The sequence below is a fragment of the Lycorma delicatula genome, chromosome 6, assembly GCF_047948215.1.
Source record: "Lycorma delicatula isolate Av1 chromosome 6, ASM4794821v1, whole genome shotgun sequence".
Lineage (NCBI taxonomy): Eukaryota > Metazoa > Arthropoda > Insecta > Hemiptera > Fulgoridae > Lycorma > Lycorma delicatula.
The window spans coordinates 69,421,855-69,442,353 of NC_134460.1; the positions used below are offsets into that span (position 1 = coordinate 69,421,855).

General features: G+C 28.3%; 1 protein-coding gene across 1 annotated transcript in view; it reads right to left on the reverse strand.

The window, feature by feature from the left end:
* Nucleotides 1-20,499, reverse strand: part of LOC142326882 (uncharacterized) — a 44,786-nt gene that overhangs the window by 16,217 nt on the left and 8,070 nt on the right. The window contains exon 4 of the mRNA XM_075369615.1: nucleotides 20,177-20,190. Within this exon, the coding sequence (XP_075225730.1) occupies nucleotides 20,177-20,190 (14 nt within the window). The remainder of the gene's footprint in view (nucleotides 1-20,176; nucleotides 20,191-20,499) is intronic.

The window sequence follows — 20,499 nt, forward strand, 5'->3', positions numbered from 1 at the left end:
CCATCTACCTCAGAAATGAATAATCTATCTTCAGATAATTAAAGGGAACTGCCAACTGTAAGTAAAGTCACTTCTTTATCATTATCTATAATCAGTGATGGTCATATTATATTTACTGCTAAGTGCACTATGATTTCTATGTTGAGTGCTGTTTACCTTTCTTAGCTTCATTCTTTTATTATATGTTGATGCATTTTGGAATAACGCCATTTTACCTTCAGTTCCTTTAAATGTTACCCACATCAGTGGTTGGACAAACCATAAGCCTAAAAACTTACCCAGTGTCATTGTTCAACTGGTTCACCACATAAAAACAATTGAGGGTGAACATGTCAGATAATATTTTATTATAAATAGAAAAAAGAGGTCGTAATGCAATATCTGGGAGGTGAGATAACATACTGAGCCTGATATTATCATTTCCAGGGGAAGTATCACGGGAATTATTCAAGGCATACCTTAGCTCATCAAAAGAAAATAAAATGTTTAATTCATTTCGCAAGTCTCCAGTAAGAAACAGGACACTTTCTATCTGTAACTTTTACCTCATAAACTCAGGAAAGTATGCCAATGTAAGGGAAACTGATATAAACGAGTTTCCAAACCTGTTTTTCGCTACATCAATTGGTGTTGTGATGAGATGCCTTTGTTTTCCAGTCCAATCAGTAGCGGAGATTGTTCTTATCCACACATAGCCCGAAAACTTCTCCATAAAACCGATGATGGAGTTGTTCGAGCAATGCTAAGCACATGACTCAGCCACGATTTCTGTTTAGCAAACAAAAATGCTCGACAGCTTACAACTCACGCATTTTGGAAGCCGCAGAGTGATTCTGTCATCGGCCTTTGATTGAAATTCGTAAAGCCCTGCGATGATCCCACAGTACAATCTTCCAGTCCTCATCCCACCAAGGAACAGCAGGATGCCTTGGCTTTCCAAACATTAGAAGGATAAATTCACTTGCACTATCGAGTATCAGGTTTGTAAACATGGCAAATTGGCGAATCGTGCTACTGCTCCTGTCGTATTGGCCAATTTGTATCCCATCCAATCTGCTTTACCATCTGCATGGAAGACTGAGGAAAATTATTATCACCAAATGAGATAACAGCTGGCTTGTGATCCTTCCAAAGAAGTTTTTGGTCATGCACTGGGTAAGAAGTAGAAGTAGAAATCTTGAATACAAGAACAGATCGAAAATGTACCTACTGAAAATGATATAAACGAGTGCATCCCATCGTTCAACAAGCAAAAATCCAAAGTTCTGTCTCAGTCCATCAACTATAGTACTTCCAGAAGAAAATGATGAGCCCTACCAATAGTGATGGGCATTGAAGTTGCTAATTATTAGGTAGAGCAAAGTAATCTGTGATAATAGATTGGACAGATCATCCTCAGTTGGAATTTTGGGAAGGTACAAATTGCAGATATTAATCTTAAATAGTATCAATACCTTCATTGTTACTAAAGGGATGTTTGTAGCCAACGGAATCCGCATGGCTTATATGTCTAACTTCAGGAAAAACAGCCACAACTTGACGTCCTCTACTCTCAATTTAATGGTCACATCTCTTGCAGATGTAGCTGCAAAAAGTACACTTTATACTGGGTAGTGGCAAAGCTCTTCGGGTAGTGCTCATCGTGCTTTGATTTTTCAGGCACTTCATCTGCCACCACCCTTATAGAGATCTCAAGATGTGTAGGGACTTGAAAGCCTGGGTAGATGAAGATGTCGTACCAGGCGATAGTTTTTAATAGGTCCTTCACAGGGATCTTGGTAGTTTGCTGTGTAATCGGTGCATCGGAAACTATATGTGGTGATGTACTAACTGAAGTGGTTTTAGGCAATTCATTATCGGTCTTTGTAACAAAAGTGACCTTCTTGCCAGTACTCGATGCTGCAACAGCAGATGTGAGGTATTTAACTTGGTCTGATAAAGCTTCTACAATTTTGGTAAGTTCTTTACACGATGGTCATTCGCTCTCTTTTTGCACATTGTTTGAGAGAAACTGGACAAAATTAACACAGGGTTGTACAGGATTCTTCATGCTGAGGGATTTTCTGAATTCCAAACATGCCACAGGAAAGACACTTTCTGCTCCGTACAGATCTCCACTGTAGTCAGTCTTTTTCTTCTTTCTAAAGGGGGGATTCCTGAGACCTTGCCTTGTATGGACCTTCACAATTTATACATTTTGCTGGTTCAGCACATGTACTATCATCATGTCCAGTATGGTTGCAACACACACAATGATGTTCCTTTGTACAACCTATTTTGTTGTGACACTGGAAGTAGTGTCTGGGGTTTGGTGTTACGGTCACACACTCACAGAAAGGTAACCAACCTTTATTCAGTTAGGAATGGTCGGACTTAAAAAATATTAGAACTAGTGAGGATGTTGGCACATCAACACCATTCTCCTTCCTCATAATACTCTGCACAGACATGAGTGACTGCAGTGACAGCTTTTCTGTAATTTCAGCTGTTAACGTTAGCGAAGTCACGCCAAAAGATCACACCGTTGCTGAAATTTAGCATCTTACATGGTTCCACTGTCAATAATTTAACGGACAACTCTGCAAAGCTCGCGCATACTGGAGCCAGGGGCGCACACAACTGGGTTCACCCAGTGACCAGAGGACATCGTTTGAAATTCACAATGTACAGCCATCCACCCATCGGCACGATAATTTCCACTTTTGGTTGCAGTTGCGTTTCACAAGGTGTTGCAACAACACCGAATATAAGTGAAAGAAGAAACGGTGTAAGATGTTGTTTTGTGTTGCGTATGGGTGTATGTTGTAATTTACATAGTGTTTTTAGTCTGGTGTACTTGTACGAATAAAAAGCTAAAAAAAATAATTCATGTAAAAATTTTATCATTTAAAAAGTAAAAGTAGTATGAGGAAAAATAAAACAAAACAACGTTTAAAATCCACAAGCTACAACAAATGTAGCAACATAATATATTTTTGAATTTTATCAAAATTTTGTCAGGAATTTTAGATACTTAAGTAATACAATTAGAATTAACAGTTAAGACTGCATAAACATTAAACAAAATTTATGCAAGCTTTACAAAAATTAGCAAATTAGCTACTTAGAAAATTTTCTGCAACTAGTTACAAATTTCCATATAAAAATATAGGTTGACCATATAAAAATGGAGGGCTGACCCAAAAAATAATTCAATAAACTGATTTAAAGATACACAGATTTAAAGTTAAACCAATTAAAGATTTATAGATCGTGAATCTCGATTTAATCAACAAGAAAGAAAAATGGTAATAGGTGAACAACTTGTTAATAGTTGAGATTGTATTATTATTACATGTTATTCAATAAAGTAGAAATATAGAAAATGATTAAACTTTGAATTTTATTTTCACATTCTTGTGAATTTTGCAGGCAGGCAATTTATACATACAAATAAAATAAGTGTTCTTTATTATTATTATTATTACAGTATAAAATACTTCAATTTTAACAACAATAATAATGATCTATGAATTCAATTTAACAGTTCTTTTGTTTTGAACAATCATCAATCTGGTTTAATAAAGTTACAAAATTCAAATTTTAAAGAATTTTACACTTAAATTGCAACAAAACGGATCTTCTAAAACGGTATAAAAAACTTTGCATAATCACAATTAATTTTTGTTATTTATAAATCCATCTCTTCCAATCAGGAGGATGACAATGTTTTGGTTCTTTAATGACTTCATTTCCTTTTAATGTAGCAATGGCAGAACACAGAGGTCTTTTATCACATCTCCAATAACTTAAATTCTGTTCTTTTGCTTTTCTATGTTTGTTATAAGAATATCCATTAAATACCAATTTTGGATTTCCTCTTCCAGTAACTGAAAAATGAGCAGTTTTTGAATTGGTTTCAACAAAATTTTGATTGTTTAATAATACTGGGACTACGTATTCATTATTTGATGATTTTAGTGTAGTTTCGACATCTATGAATGAATAAAACTCATCTTTATCACCATCATCATTACATTTTCCATGTAATTTAAACTGATTTGAAGCATCATAGTCTTCGTATTGAGGTTGATCGATCAGATATGTTGAACCATCTGTGTGCAATTCAAGAAAATTTAAATAAGAATAGAAAAAATCTACTCAAAGAAAATAACAATTGTTTACTGTAAGAATCATTAATGTAATATCCTATAAATCCACAAATACATATGCACACACACACATACACACACACTATTTTCTTTCTCAGTGTTTCAATGTAAATTATAAAAAAATGTAAACTGAAATTTAAATATTTCATATTAAAATTACACCTTACACCTCAAATTCAATAAGAAACTGATATTGTGCAAATAAATAATCAAGTGCTTCACTAGTTCAATAATTAAACCTAACATTTTTTTGTGATTGTAAACCAAAATTATTTAACTGTTTTACAGTGTTTTATAATTATCTTTGTGACATGCAAAACATAAGATTAAATGAAAAAATAAAAAATATCTTCATGCAGAGTTAATAATTTGTTCTGACTGTGCACATACATACACATACACACACATACAATAAAAAGTATTATTATAATAGAATTTGAGCAATAAAATTATTTCTTTAATAAAATTTAACAAAGCAGGTATTTAAAATTTATTAATAAAAATTCTTTATGAATATTAACAACAAATTACTATTTTGCAGAAAATTAACATTCTTTATTTTAATTTTTTCATGAAATAAAAAAAAAAAATCTTAAGTGACATATAAACACTTTTTAAAAATGAAAAGTACACAAAATTTTATTTCACTAATAACTTCTGATTTTTTTCAAATTTTTTTCTTTTATTGTTATTATTGAATATTATTTATTGTAATTTTTTTTTTACCATCAGAGGTTAATAATTATTAATAAATTTAAATTAAAAAAAAAGGAGATGAAATCTGATTTGAACTGATGTGCCTTCCCCTTGCAAGATCAAATATTTCATTAACAATTTATTTGGCTGTAACTCTTGAACCAATGAAAATAAGTACCACTTATGATATATCGTTGAAAAGCTCTCAATAAGGGCTTATTATTGCAGTTAAGAAATAGTCCAAAATACAATTTTTTTATTTGGATGGTCAAAATGGATATTCCCATTGAAATCTGAAACCGAAATTTTTCACGATTACTTCCTTAACTTAATTAACCTAAAAGAAGCAGTATGAGTAAGCTTAAAAGTTTACCTTTAATTAGACTAAGAGCACATTGAGCACATTTAACCATTGGATTATGACTTTATTTTTTGGTTTCTGTAGTAGAAGCCTGTACTTGAAGATTTTCTATGTTTTTTTAGAAAGGCGTATTTAAAAAGAACTTCAATCATTCTCTTTTTGACTATCATTTGATTTTTATAGGTAATTTATTCAACCCCTACTCTCCTTATGTGTTTACTATTCAGTATCCTAATAATACTATACAGTGGGTTTGTATAAACTAATTTCTAACCATCTCCTTTATCATTTATAATTTACAAAAACTGGTGAGTTTCCTTGTCTCAAATTATTGAATAACAATTGATCTTTGTAGAAATCGTACGTTTATTATCTGATTCTATCAAATTTTTAATTTAGAATACATGTAAAAAAAAAAAGTTAAGAAGGTATGCTAAATAAGTTGAAATTAAAATATTAAGGCAAAATCTAAAGTAAATAAACAATGATAATTAAAAATAAAATTCCTCAAAAACTTCTGGGAAGGAGAAATATTTCCTCCAACATGAATTCTATCATTTATGGAATTTACATTAGAGGAAGGTGAATGAATGGTTTGGAGGATGTGACACCATATTACAAAATTTAATTATGTAGGAAATTTTATTGCCGTATAATTTATTTAAAAATATTTCTATACACATTTTTTTGGCAATTAATCATATTTTATGCAATGTCTGTAATTTACATTAACATAAATTACTTACAGCACCATCAAACATATATTTGCCAAATAAATTATGTGAGCATTCTCTCTGTATAATATCATGGATACAAAAATTAACTACAAAACTGAAAATCTTGACAATAAAAAATAGACTTTAAAACTTAAACATTTTTAATTGAAATTAAATAATAGACCCATAACTGAATTAAATGGATAACCCTTAACGAAAATGATAAATTTATAGATAATAATACATAACAAAAATAAAACGAAGATACACACAAAGACTTTTTATAAAATATTTAATGTAAATACACACAAAAATAACAAATACAAAAAACAAAGCGAGGTTAACAATAAGTTAAAAAAACAAAAAACAAACTGCACTGAAAAAATTTTGAAAATAATAATTAAATACATAGATTCATACAACAGCATAAAAATATCACAACTTAAAAGGTATAACATGGATATATATATATATATATATATATATATATATATTATAAAGTCTGAATTGATGTTTTAAAAATTAAATTAAAAGATCTTAATACTATGTTGACTAGATTTGATTGAGTAGGAAGTAGTAGCACATCATCTTATAGCTTAAGATGATAAAATGAGGTAAACAAGCTTATCACTATCTCTACTGCTATTAATTCTAATAATACCAAACAAACAGAATATTCTCTACAATTTTCCCTTATATTAAAGTTTAAATACATATTTCTAATAATATTGTGTTTTACTTTGCTTAGAACAAAGAAAAGATTTTCCAAGTACATGTACCTTTTTAATCTACTAAAATACTTAACTGGGGTTTCCCTTAGGGACAACAATGAATTTAATATTAAGTAAATTATTGACGACACCTATCATGGTACTTCAATACAAATATTTTAAAACAGTTAGTTTATTATTTTAATTAATTAGTAACATCAATGAATGTAATACTGAGTATTAAGATATATTAAAATACTTCACAAATAATTATGCTGTCAAAGACTTTGTCATTCCTTTACTTATTAACGTAAATTTTATTCTTTCTATTCAGCATTTATAAATAATTCTATTGGTTATATTTCACAACATATCACCATTATAACATTTTAAATATTAATTTCCATTACCTTTGTACTAATCTAATTATATCTATAGCAATAATAGTTTATACATTATTAAGTTTCAAACATATAGAATTGACTAGTATACATAATTCAGAAAAATGGTTTCAGGAATATTTAATGGTTTTAATCTTCCAAATATTATTCATTTAAATTAATAATAAAAGTAAATGTTAGTACATAAAGTTCATTATTTCTCTTAATTACAACATTCATCTTCCCGTCATTCAAAATATTTCAGTGAATAGAATATAATAAATAAGAAATATCTTAACTATATAGCCATAAAGAAATACCTAAAAAAAAACACAAGAGGCCAAAACTTAATGAAAATTAATACTATATATGTTTCTATCTGAAAAAAAGTTACAAGATAATCATTCATGTAGCTTCAATTATATCACAAGGTTTTTTGCAAAATTTTCTTATTTAAAATAATTTTTACAAATAAATTAAGGTAGTGAAAAATAAACAAATTTTTGAAAATAATTAATTTAAATAGAACAAAACTATGTATATGAATTATTAGTGACTAATACAGAATATAATTTTAATAAATAAAAACAATATGTTGTTAAAACAACTGTTAAAATGATTAGCTAAAACAAATAAAAATGTGCAATAATCATAAACAAACTACAGTTAAACTGAAAACAAGCAAAAATATATAATTGATCAAAGTTTAGAAAGACCATTTGATGAGCTGGAATTTGAATTTCTGGAAAATCACCTGGTTTCTTGATAACTAAGATCTCCTGTTGTAGTACACTATGCTCTCCGCTGAACCATTAGCAGCGCCACCCACCTCAGGCAACCAAGGTAGAACAACTACAAATCTATGTGTTTACACAGTTTCTAAACTTTGACTGGTAATAATTGAATACACTAACATAAATAACATTTTTATAATAACAACATACAAACTTAAAACAAAATTATACATATATATATATATATATTACATTAATCCGATCAACTCACATACCAAATTAATAAAATAAAATAGGACCCTTATTCCATAATCCAAGTAAGAGTACCTTGCATCATCAGTTGCTCTATATTATTTTTCAAATCATTGGTTCCAAATTGCACACTAAAATTAAAATTAAAAACCCTACTGTGACTGTCTGATACATAACTTTGGCTAGCTAGTCTACATGGATTTCCATTTTGTTTTTATTATTGATTTTAATTTTAACTTTTAATTTAATTTTATTAATGACTTCATATTCTATATATATGCAATTTTAATTTTAATTTACAATTTAAATTTTTTAATCTAAAAATTTTTATTTTATTTCTGTTTTGATTTAATTGAAAGGGATCTTTTACAATTTTAAATATGATGTATAATATAGGATTTTTAATTTTAATATGTAGTTTGGAACCAACAATTTGAAAGATTATATAGAGCAACTGATGATGCAAGGTACTCGTGAAAGCGCACATGCTTGGATTATGGAATAAGGTATGTGTCATCCTATTTTATTTGATTAATTCTGTACTTGGGTTAATATGATTACTTGGATTAATATGATTTGTATAGTTCAGAGGAATATGATTCCCAAAAGAATCAAGTTTAGAAAAAAAAAATTATATATATATATATATGAACATTAATCAACCAGTACTAAAATAATATTTAAAGCAATATTTAAAGCAATATTTAAACTAATCATTAAAAACAATCATTATTATGTTAGAATTTTCTTCTAAGTCTAATCTAAAAACACTTAATTTTTTATTATAAAATATCTTGATAGTAAAAAAATATTGTAGACCATTCTAATGAGTTTTAAAAATAGAATGAGTCCCTATTATCTAGCTTGCAGTAATTAGATATTTTCAGTTGGACTTAGCATTTGTCTAGCAATAAGCAATATCCATACTGTATTCCCACATATAAGTCTATGGAACAAACTAATAAGATGAAGATTAGATGCTAAGTGTAGATAAGGTAAAGATTTAGGAAAAACAAGTAACAAGAATGGAGAAAACTCTTTAAAACGAGATCTAGAAGGGATCGTAAAAGAAAGAAAATATATAAATATGCTGAAATGGTTTAATAAAATTTTATTTACCAAATTAATTTTTACTTATAAATTGTTTAACTGTACATTTGCCTCCATTTTAAACTGTTTTTGTTTTCAGCCATTTTTGTTTTATCCAATATACTTGTGGTTTACTTCGAGCCAGATAATTGGGACTCTATTTTACCCCTTACAATGATGAAAATATTTACCTCTATTTTCCTCTCAAGCTTTATAACAACTAAGTAAAAGCATCCATTAAAAACCATTCCTACACTCAAAAGTTAACATATTCAAAACTCTACATGTGGATGCAAGAAAATAATTTTTTGTCGTTTATGAGCTGCAGACCACAAAAAGTCCAAACGCCTCAGTCTCAATTTTGTATTAATTCCATGTCCATAAGTATAAGCTAACAAAATATCCAATCTAATAACAATAAAGTATTTGTACAGTTTTTAACTAAAGCACCGGTTTGTTTAGTATACATTAAGTAATCAATCAAATAATTATAATGTCAGTGTTCACTACAAATTGCTATCATCTTAAGAATTCTAAAATAAAATTATACATTTTTTATGATTTTAAACCTTAGTTGATTGATTTTACCTTCATCATATTAAATGTGTATTCAATAAGACACACAGCTCACAGGAAAACACAGCAGTAACAAAACAAAAAAAAAATTGAACTCCTTAAAAATTGAGATTGCTGCAATATGTCGAACCACATTGCAAAACTGTTTTTGGAGTGTATCTTGAGAAATGTTTGCCACATAGTAGTGAATATTCATCCATAAATCTACCAATGGATATGCATGGATCAAACAAACAATCAATATCAGGATTCTCCATAAGAGAGAAAGTCCTGGTTATATAAAGCCAGACAATCTGGCAAACCACAATTCCAGCAGAATTATCATCTAAGAGAACATGACTTTCAGGAATATTATGTTAATTATCCAAAAGGAAAAAAATAATTGTTATCTTTTAGCACAGTAAGAAATTCCTGTAAATGCATTTAAGATAACATAGTCTATACTTTAACCTTCTCTCTGTGGAATAACACTTAATGTAACAAAAGCAATTTTCTGCTGACTGTTTATAATTTTCCAGTCTAAATGAAAAAAAATTTAAATGCACATTATAGATCATCAAAATTTATTTCTGCTTTTGATCATGTAGTCAGTGATCCGTACACATTACGAACATGACCATTTCAGTGAAATTCTTGTACAACAAAAAATTAACATAGTATTAACTTTCCTCATGTGCTGCATATTTTATTGAACATACCATGTGTTAATACCGCTTATTGTTCCTCTATTTTAATTTCACACAAGTAAATTAACCAAAAATAATAAAATTACACATGGAAAATAATACACTTCTCTAAAAAAAATAATAGGAAGATGAAACATTAATAGACATTAAATAAAACAGCAAGATCTCTTTTATTAAGAAAATGTGGTGGTCCTGATATTCTATATGAAATGATTCAACTGTAGCTGAAATTATAAAAATAATTATACTGCAATTATTTCAGATGTTCAATGACAGCACAAGAAGAATGGAAAGAAATACAGAAAGTTACATCTAGGTATGAGCACAACGATAATATCATACATCATTACTACTTTAATGTTAAATGTTGTCAGGGATTACCAAGAATTAAAATTGCAGGAAAGGTAGGGATATTTACATGTAAAGATTAGTCCTTAAAGTGGTGAACAAGTTTTATGGTTATAAAGAGGAACATATAACGTGCAACTGACACTAATAAGTATGCTGCAATCTATATAAAATTCCTTCTTCCTTTACAAATATTATAAACATAGTAAAGTAGAGGAAGATAAATTCTCAAAATATTTTTCACTTACTTAAAATCATAATAAGAACTGTATAAATGCCAGCTTCTCAAAATTTAAATTAGAAATCTCTTTTACCCAAAAACAAAATTACCTTCTACCTCAAAATATGATATTTTTCCTACTAAAAGAGAAAAGGAGATTTTATAAATAAATAAAATAAGTAAAATATTTAATTACAAACTGTACTTTAACTAGAAACTGCTTTCCAGTAAAAAGTTGTTTTCCAGGTATTTTTTTACATCAGTATGTACATGTATGTTCCAATCATCAGTAGAAAGAGTAGTGTGATCCACATCAGTGCTAGTATTAATGGTAACTTAAAAAAAAACTAAAACTACAAAACTGTTGTGTATATCACACCAAATCTTTACCATAAAAATGCATAGAGATATCCATAATCAAAAGTAAGAAAAAAAGTCAATATCTGTAGAAATAAAAAATAAACTTCTTTCCCAAGAAACAGTCACAAATGAGTACTACAGTAAAACCTTCCACAAAGTGCACAGCAATATTTCTTTATCTATTTTGCTGAAGTACTATTATTTATTTTTTACAACAGCCGGCAGTATAATAATTCGCCCAAGGATTATATAAAATTAAAATTTTAGAAATAATGAAAAAATATTTTCATTTTTAACCTAAAGAAAAAAAAGTTCAGAGAGAAAAAATCTAAGTTACTTTTTGCATATTAATGCACTTGTTTAAATCTGAAATATTTCGATTTGTATTTTACAGCTTTTTTGTTGATGATTTGGTTTCACATTTAATTTGTTGAAGAATGTGTTTTATGTAAATCAGAGATGAATATCTTGTATTGCCCAAATACAAGGTCAAAAATTATTTAAAATTCTCTAGATTTCTATAAAAGAACATGATACCAAAAAAATATTAATTGAATCCCAGTCGGTCTACGGCACTGTTTTTCAACCAGTGGTGTGCAGGAAAATTTTAGTGGTCTGTGAACTTCTTTGTATTTACTATAGTTTTACAACCTTTAAATGCATTATAACTCATTTTTATAATGGCAATAATAATTCATACAACTGAAATCACCGAGCACTTGCTTAACCTACAATTGCGAGTTTACAGTACTGTTGAACTTTTTAGGTAATTAGTCTGTGAATTACTAAAAAAAAAAAAAAAAAAATATCGCACTTTCTTTATAGTTTGATATGCAATTTTTTGTGTGGTCTGCAGTACAAGCTTAAACTTCTGATTGGTCGACAGTATAAGTTGTGTTGAGAAACACTGATGTCTACGGTAATTAAAAAATTCATTTTTTTAATAAAAAATTACAATCTAACTCAATTACTCCACTCAATTATTACTACTTTTCAATTATTCAGGAATTATATAAAAACTCTGAGAAAGTCTTTTGAACAGTATTATTTTGAACACAAATTATGAAAAATTAATAAATTCATTGTGATACCAAAATTTTATAATACTAATATAATAATATTTTTCACTCAGGACCATGATACTGAGATGACCTAGTTTTTTCAATGAGTGAAGATCAGGATGTGCAGGATACTCGTAAATTTCTGGTTGCATTGTAGATTTTTTTAAATGGAATAATTCCGATACTTATTAAAATATGAGCAATTCTGAAAGTTGAAGGCTCTTGTTTAGCTCATTAAGCATACTGAAAATATATACCACACAAACTAACCTAAAAAATTTCTTTAATAAGGCAATTTGAAATTCAAAGTTAAAATTACATTACGATCACAAGTGCACAATAAAGATAAAACCACAATTTCTTCATAGAGAATTTATAATAATTTTGAATATAATGCTCTTAATGCTTTTTAAAATTCAGTCTTCATAGTTTTGCATAATACAATTCAATCTTTTGGGAAATACCTGGGCAACAAACCGTTTTTTTGTGAATACGTCAATGAAAAAATACTATAAGGGAAGCTACATTATTTATGCTATCACACCAATGTGATAACATAAATAATTACCATCACACCAATGTTTTCAAATTCATCAAAATAGAATCTTCTCTAAGTGAATGTTGACTTTAAATCTAATATAACACAAAATTAATACCATGTTCATAATGGTGTTTTCATCAATTTGGATCAAAAAATATTTTCTTTTAATTATATTAATTAGCTTATTTTTTAAAATTTGACATGATATATATTCTGTATAACTATAATCTGATAGGGAAAATGAAATCTAATTTAGTTGCTTTACCTTTACCAAAAGAGATTTAAGGCCAGCAAAAAGCACACTTCTTGCAATTACAAAAAGTCATCTCCCTGTGTAATATTAGACTCAACTTGAATCTAAAAACTGCCTTTGTATTGATTATATTATCTTTCTTAGTCTTTAACTCTTGATTGTTCATATTTAACGAATTCCGCATTCTTATAATTGAAGTTTTCATATCTCATGTTAAAGTGGGCATCAGAAGAGCAGACTTCATCAAATGACAGTTTAAAATAAATTTACAAATTATGAAACCAGTTCATTTTTTCCACAGTTAATTTCATCATTTTCCAATAGTAAAACTCATAATTTCCTTTTTCTAAAGAGTTTTATTCTTACTACTTACACTTCTCTTAATCACTCTGTAGAATGACAGGCGCCTCAGAAATTTAAAACAAAAATACAGAAATAAACTAACAATTAATGCCTATTACTAGCACCAATTAACAACCTCAAATTATTGTAGAATTAAAGTTAGATTAGCTCTCAACACAACACTATTAAATGTTAACATAATATTGTAATAAAAGGCAATGTGCAAAGGTCTGTATGTTTCATACAAAGACATATAAGTTATATACAATTTAACGAGGAAAGGACATTTTCATCCCATAGACTAAAAATTCCTTAATATCTCTTATAAAAAAAAAGCAAATAAAAACGTTTGTATATGACTATTGTAGCTACTAGACTAAACATTTGTAGAGCACAAAGGTTCCTTTCAAAAACATCACCCTGATTAAAACATTATAAATATAATTATGTTACATGATTTAATAATAAATAAATCAACAAGTAGGGATACATTAATTAATTATTTTGCAACATAATTAACACACCTCCTTATTCCACTGAGAGCAGTAACATCTCTTCCTTTTATCTGGAAGGTCTGGGTTCAAATCCCAGTCAGGCTTACATTACAAAATTCATCACTTAACATCAAGAAACTGTAACTGAGCAACCAGCCTGTTGTTTCTGATGTAAATAAATAATAAATATCTTTTAAATATAAATATTGTTAGACACCTGTTACCGGGCTACATTACTCTGTGCACATCATACAAGTAGAGCACAGCTGCCGTTTCTTTAACCTACACAAACAGCAATACTGAGGAAATTAACAATAAATAACAAAATAACTATAATATTTGGCTCTAGAGTGTATAAAAATAATTTTACGGGAGTAAATTGTTTTCTTCTGCAGTCCTGAGGTTTATTGTTATTCACTTCATTTTTTAACTCTGTTACACTAGAGACTAGTAAAATTTACTATAATGCATAAATATACAATAAGTACATAAATATTTTACCATGTTGAAAATTGGCTTTTTCTTAATCATTTTGTAAAGTATTTAAAACGGAAAACAAAAAAAAATTTCTGAAGTAGAAAGAAATAAAAAGACACATTAAAAAATAAAATTTCATGCAATATTAGAAGTTGGCAACCATAAAGTTTACTTATTACAATTTGAATGTTATTGTTATTATAACTTTATATAGAACATTTATAATAATTTCAACTCTACTTTAAAAGATTTTACAAGCAAGAGTAATTTGCTTATACTTTATCATATAATATATATTTTACTTCTAAATCAACTTATCTGCTAGTATTTTTTAAATTAATTACAACTGGAATATTTTTGGCAACTAAATTAACTTGAATTTCAAAAAGCAGACCTATTTCTATTTCCCAACAATTTCATTAATTCTATTTTCTTAATGAATGTAAGCTCTTTTAAAATTTCCTCATTTGTACGAAAATTATTTTGTCTTATTTGATAAATTAACTGATCATCAAATGCCTCGATTACTGAATCCTGAAAATGTTTCTTATTTGATATCATCGCCAACTGCAGCTGCGCAAGCTGACATTTAATCTTGTCGATATAGCTAAGGCTCTTGTATTTATCTGTATTCATCATCATATTTTTCCGTAAAAAGGCATATTTCTTTCTCTCTTGTTCTAGAAACATTTCGGCCTTTTCCTCCATTTCATATTGATTTTCAGCATAGTTCATATAGATTCTAGGTCTTAACCTTCTACCATATTTTTCAAAAAATTCTGTGTTTTCAGCTCTTTTATCCGCATTACTATCACTCGTCATTTCATTACCACTTCTATTACCTTCTTCACCAAGAACACACCACGGAGTAAATATGTTACTTTCATATTTACTTGTACTACTACTTTGTTCCTCTTTTTTAATCATTTCTTTCATATTTAAACTAAATACATTATCGATGACTACTCCTACATCTTTACTTTTTTCAGCTATAGTGGGTATTTTTTTCTTATATATTGGTATAATTTCCATTCCAGAACGCTCATCCCATATATTAAACCATTCACCTGTTAGTAAAAAATAAAAAAATCTATTAGAAAAAGATTAATACAATCTATATAATAATATACAATTAACATAATGTAAAGGTTTAATGTATTAAAAACGACATCTAATAAATAAAATTTATTTTTGTATGATCACTTTACTTCTATTTGAAAAGCCACAAATGAGTCTACTATATAATGGTAACATAAGAAATCATTAAGTAATGAAAAAGTTTGAATTGCCAACCTCAAAGGTTAATAACATGACAAAAAATTAATATGAAAATTGGTATATAGCAGCTGAAATAAATAATTAAAAATATTAATTGCTCCTAATCTCTTTAAAAAGAAAACAAACATATTTTTCGTTAATTCTAGCACATTTTTAGGTAAGTCACTGCCAAATCAACAGCTAAAATAAAAAGTTTAAGTCATGAAACACAAATCTAATGCAGTAGGTGTACTAACAGAAGAATTCCATTAATTTTTTTAGAAATAAATGTATTTAATTTTTAATTACAGTTGAGTGAGTATACTTTTTTAAGATTAGAGATGCATTTCGTATATATATATATATATATATATATATATATATATATATATATATATATTATATATATTAAGTATTAATTCATAAAGGATAGGTAGTCTAAAAAGTATTGAGTTTTCTGTTCGTGAGATAGCGTTAGCAAAAGATGAAGTCGAGGAAAACTGGCATATAAGCAGTCATGACATCACCAATGACCTAAGCATCTATCACCAAGCAGTGTTAAACCATTTACAGAAAGCTGGCTACAAAAAAAAAAGCTTGATGTTTAGGTGTCACATGATCTAACTCAGAAAAATTTACTCTTATCAAATTTCTATCTGGGAATCTCTACTGAAATGCAATGAAATCGAGCCATTTCTGAAGTGTTTGATCACTAGTGATGAAAAGTGGATAACCTACAATGACAACAATCTGCAAAAAAGACTGTGGTTGAAGAGAGGAGAAGCTCCACAATCTGTGGTAAAGCCCTCACTAACACCCAGGAAGGCTAGTTGTGTGTTTGGTGAGCTGCCGCCGCCAGGCAGAACAATAGACTCAAGCTGTACTGTTGACAATTAGTGCGATTGCAACTATAAATTAAAAAGAAATGACCTTAACTGGTCAACAGAAAGGGTGTCATAACCACACTAACATTGCCACACTGCACACATCTATAATGACAAATCAGAAATTGAGAGAACTTGACTGAGAGGTTTTAATTCATCCACCATATAGTCCGGACATGCACCGTCAGTCTATCATTTGTTTCAGTATTTGCAGAACTCCCTGAATGGTGTAAGTTAATTTCAAAAGAGGCCAGTGAAAACCACGTGTCACAATGTTTTGACCAAAAACCACATAAGTTCTACAGCAACAAGATGGATTATGGTGTTTCCAGAAAAATGGCAGGTCATAAAAAAATGGTGCATATGTGGTCTCATAATGTTTTCCAGTAACAATAAATTTATTCTCAATTTTGGCCTCCAAAGGCTCAATACCTTTTAGACAACCTGATATTATGTATTTTTTAATTCTTCGTTTTTTCCATATATAATCACCTAAATTGTTTTTACCAATGAAGAAGTAATAACTTTAATCAGTAATCAAGAAGGCATTCAACTTCTTTTTAAGCCAACATTTATTTTTAAGCTACTATTTATTCTGCAAGCAAAAAAAAAAAACATAAAAATAATCCATTCAAAAAAAGACATGCTGACAAAATTATGTTTCTAACTATCTCTTACCTCTAATTCTTTTTTATTTATTGTTCTCTGATACAAACATATATTAACCTTAACTTAAAGTAAAAATAGTAACCATTTTAAAAACTGACTCTTCTCCTCAAGGATCAAAGATTTTATTTTTAAAAAACATATAAGGAACAAAGAAACATTTCATACAATTTAACACCGTATTAAACAATATACCATGATGAAACTTTGGAATAATGATTCTAAATACATATTTCGGGCTACCCACAAATTTAATGTTCCACCTTTTTAATACCAAAATTTTTTTAATACCCTTTTCAGTGTTAAAGTTTAAAATATGGCCTAAAATACATCATATGACCATATCACATATTACACAAATATAAATTAAAGTTGACGGAAGTAATTCAATCTTTCCCAGCTGACAAGCATTCATGTCTGTCAGTCTCTAGCCATATGTATATTTCTACACAGTAAAGCATCTGTCTGCTGCTTTATAACAATTTTTTAAAAGAGCTGTCTTTTGAGCAAACATGCTTTGCAGTATTTAAATGTGTACTTTTCATGATGGTTATACTATTATAGTAAACATATTTATTTCATTTAACAAAGTTTGGTAATATATTACTTTATTGAAGGGTGAATTTTCATAACAAAAGTAAAATAAACAAAACATGTTATTTGATTTTCATAAAATTTATTTAAAAAAAAAACCCAAAACAGCAGTTTCAGTACATAGTACCTCCCTCAAAACGTTACAAACAGAATACTAAAGCTAAACATACATTAGTCAAAGAAAAAACTAAATACAAAAACTAAAAGAGATAAAAATCATGAAGAGAAAGAGCAACAATAGGGAGTACACAAGTATGAATAATATATCAATTTGACAATAGATACTATTGTCAACTCAAAAAAGGGGGTGGTGCTTACAGTAAGATATGAAGCCCATCTCATATTCATAAGTTCAACAATGGCAAACTATTCCAAGTCTAATTGATAATTTAAAAGTAAATTAACATTTTTATGTTTATTAAATTCCAATGATTCTAAAAGGTTCAGTTTCAAGCCTTTGTTCTCAATATAAAGTACTTTGAAATTGCCATTAAAAACATGATTTTCATCAATTAAATGACAGCCATAATTAGAAACCATGTTATTATTGGAAAAACAAGATTTGTGGTTCCGTATACATTTTTAAAAATATCTATCAGTCTATCCAGCATTTACATTTTATCGCAAGAACCACATTCAAGTTTGTAAACTCCTGATTTTTTAAGTTTATCAATTTTACTTTTGTTATTCTTAATAAATTTATGTAGAGAATATCAATTTGAAAGCAATATGAAAATCTCTTATTTCTGAAATATTTAGTAATTTTCTCTATAGGTTTACCTATATAAGTATATGTGAAATTTCTTTTGTTGGAATGAATTACATGATGAAGAAAAAACTTTGCTGATTGCACTTTTGTAAAATTTATCCAAAGCAATCAATCAATTACAACTTATTTTGTCACCATTATTCACCACTATTAGTCTTTTAATATTAAGTTCTGTCTCAAACTTATCATCTGAAATCAGAACATTTAACAATCTATGAATATATCTATTAAAAGCCACAAATTTATGTGCAAATGGATGTAGTGATATACTATGAATGAGCTACTATGATATACTGTGAATGTCAGCACGTGAGGGTTTGTGATGTATGCTAAAATCAAATTTGCTATTGTAATAATTTTTTAGTAATATTCAAATTTAAAAAGACAATAGAATTATTTTGTTCCACCTACAAAGTAAAAGCTATATTTTTATTTTGTGCAATGCGTTAGTAAAATTCGAGAATGTTCCTAATCGTATCAACCTAATAAAACAACAAAATATCATACATGTATTTATACCAAAATTTGAAAAACTTAAAGAAAGGATGAGAACAAATTTCGTTTTCTAAATCATTCATAAAAATTTCAGCAGGTAATGGACAAGTGGATTATCCATAATTACATTCTCCTACAGAGTGTAACTGTTATTGATTTCAAAATAATCTTGAATAAAACAAAATTCTATGCCTCAACTATCTCAGTCTGAGAAAGTACTTCTCAGAAAGGAAAATCTGAACTTCTTAGAAGATAATTCTGAGGTAGGTACTGTGTTCCAAAACAGCTGTCATGGTTTTTTTTCTTTAAACAAATTTTGTGAAAATCAAATAAAATATCTTATTTATTTTTGTTTTGTTATGATGGATTTTCATCAAGTTTATCCATTATGGATCTGATAAATCTTATCAGATCTGTAGTTTTTTGCTAAAAGAAATCTAATAACCAGTCTCATTTCAAAACTGATTAGATTTTTTACAGCAGCACACATTTTAAACATTTATAAAAAATCAACAAGAGGCATTACAGTTCTTCACATAGTGCAGATCGATGTGTACTAAACCAGGCTAGCAACAACCACTAGATGGTCATCCTACCCCTACTCCTTTGCTAACAACACCAAAATGTAAGTTACTTTGTGGATGGCCCTTTTATCTAATGAATGGAATATTCCTTAATATAGAAAAATATCTTTAATCAAGATCCTTTCAATAAGTGAAAAGATCTTAACTACATCATTATCATGGATGCTTGAGAATATAATTTATATTGCAAATCAGTTAAATAAAACTAAATTTTATCACAGTTAGGACAAAATTTAATCACAAAAAATTTCATGTGGATACCACATAACTTCTAATCACTTTTGAGTTATGCAAGATACATACATACAGACATCATGCCGAAACTAGTCAAAATGGATTCAGGGATGGTCAAAATGGATATTTCTGTTGGAATCTGAAAACCAAAATTTTTCACGATCACACTACTTCCTTTACTACGTACAAGGAAGTAAAAAACTTGTAAGCCATCTTTCATCAAAAGATTATATTAAAAATAAAAACCATGCACAACAAAACTATGACCATTTATAAATGAACAAAAATAATAAAATTCAAATTATACAAATAATCAATTATTAGAATTTTTGATCAGTATGTATATTTTTAACAATTTAATACACTGAATTCCCAAAACAATTATGAGGAGTTTGCCTCTCTGAACATTATTATATAAAACTGATGTCATAAAATAGGGAAATGCAGTGTTACATTCTTTTGTGTGTCTCACTGTAACACTTGTAATAGCTTACAGTTAATTGCAATCAGAAAAAATATAACTGTTAAATCATTAAATGGATTTTCAAAATAATTTTTCACTACTTAAA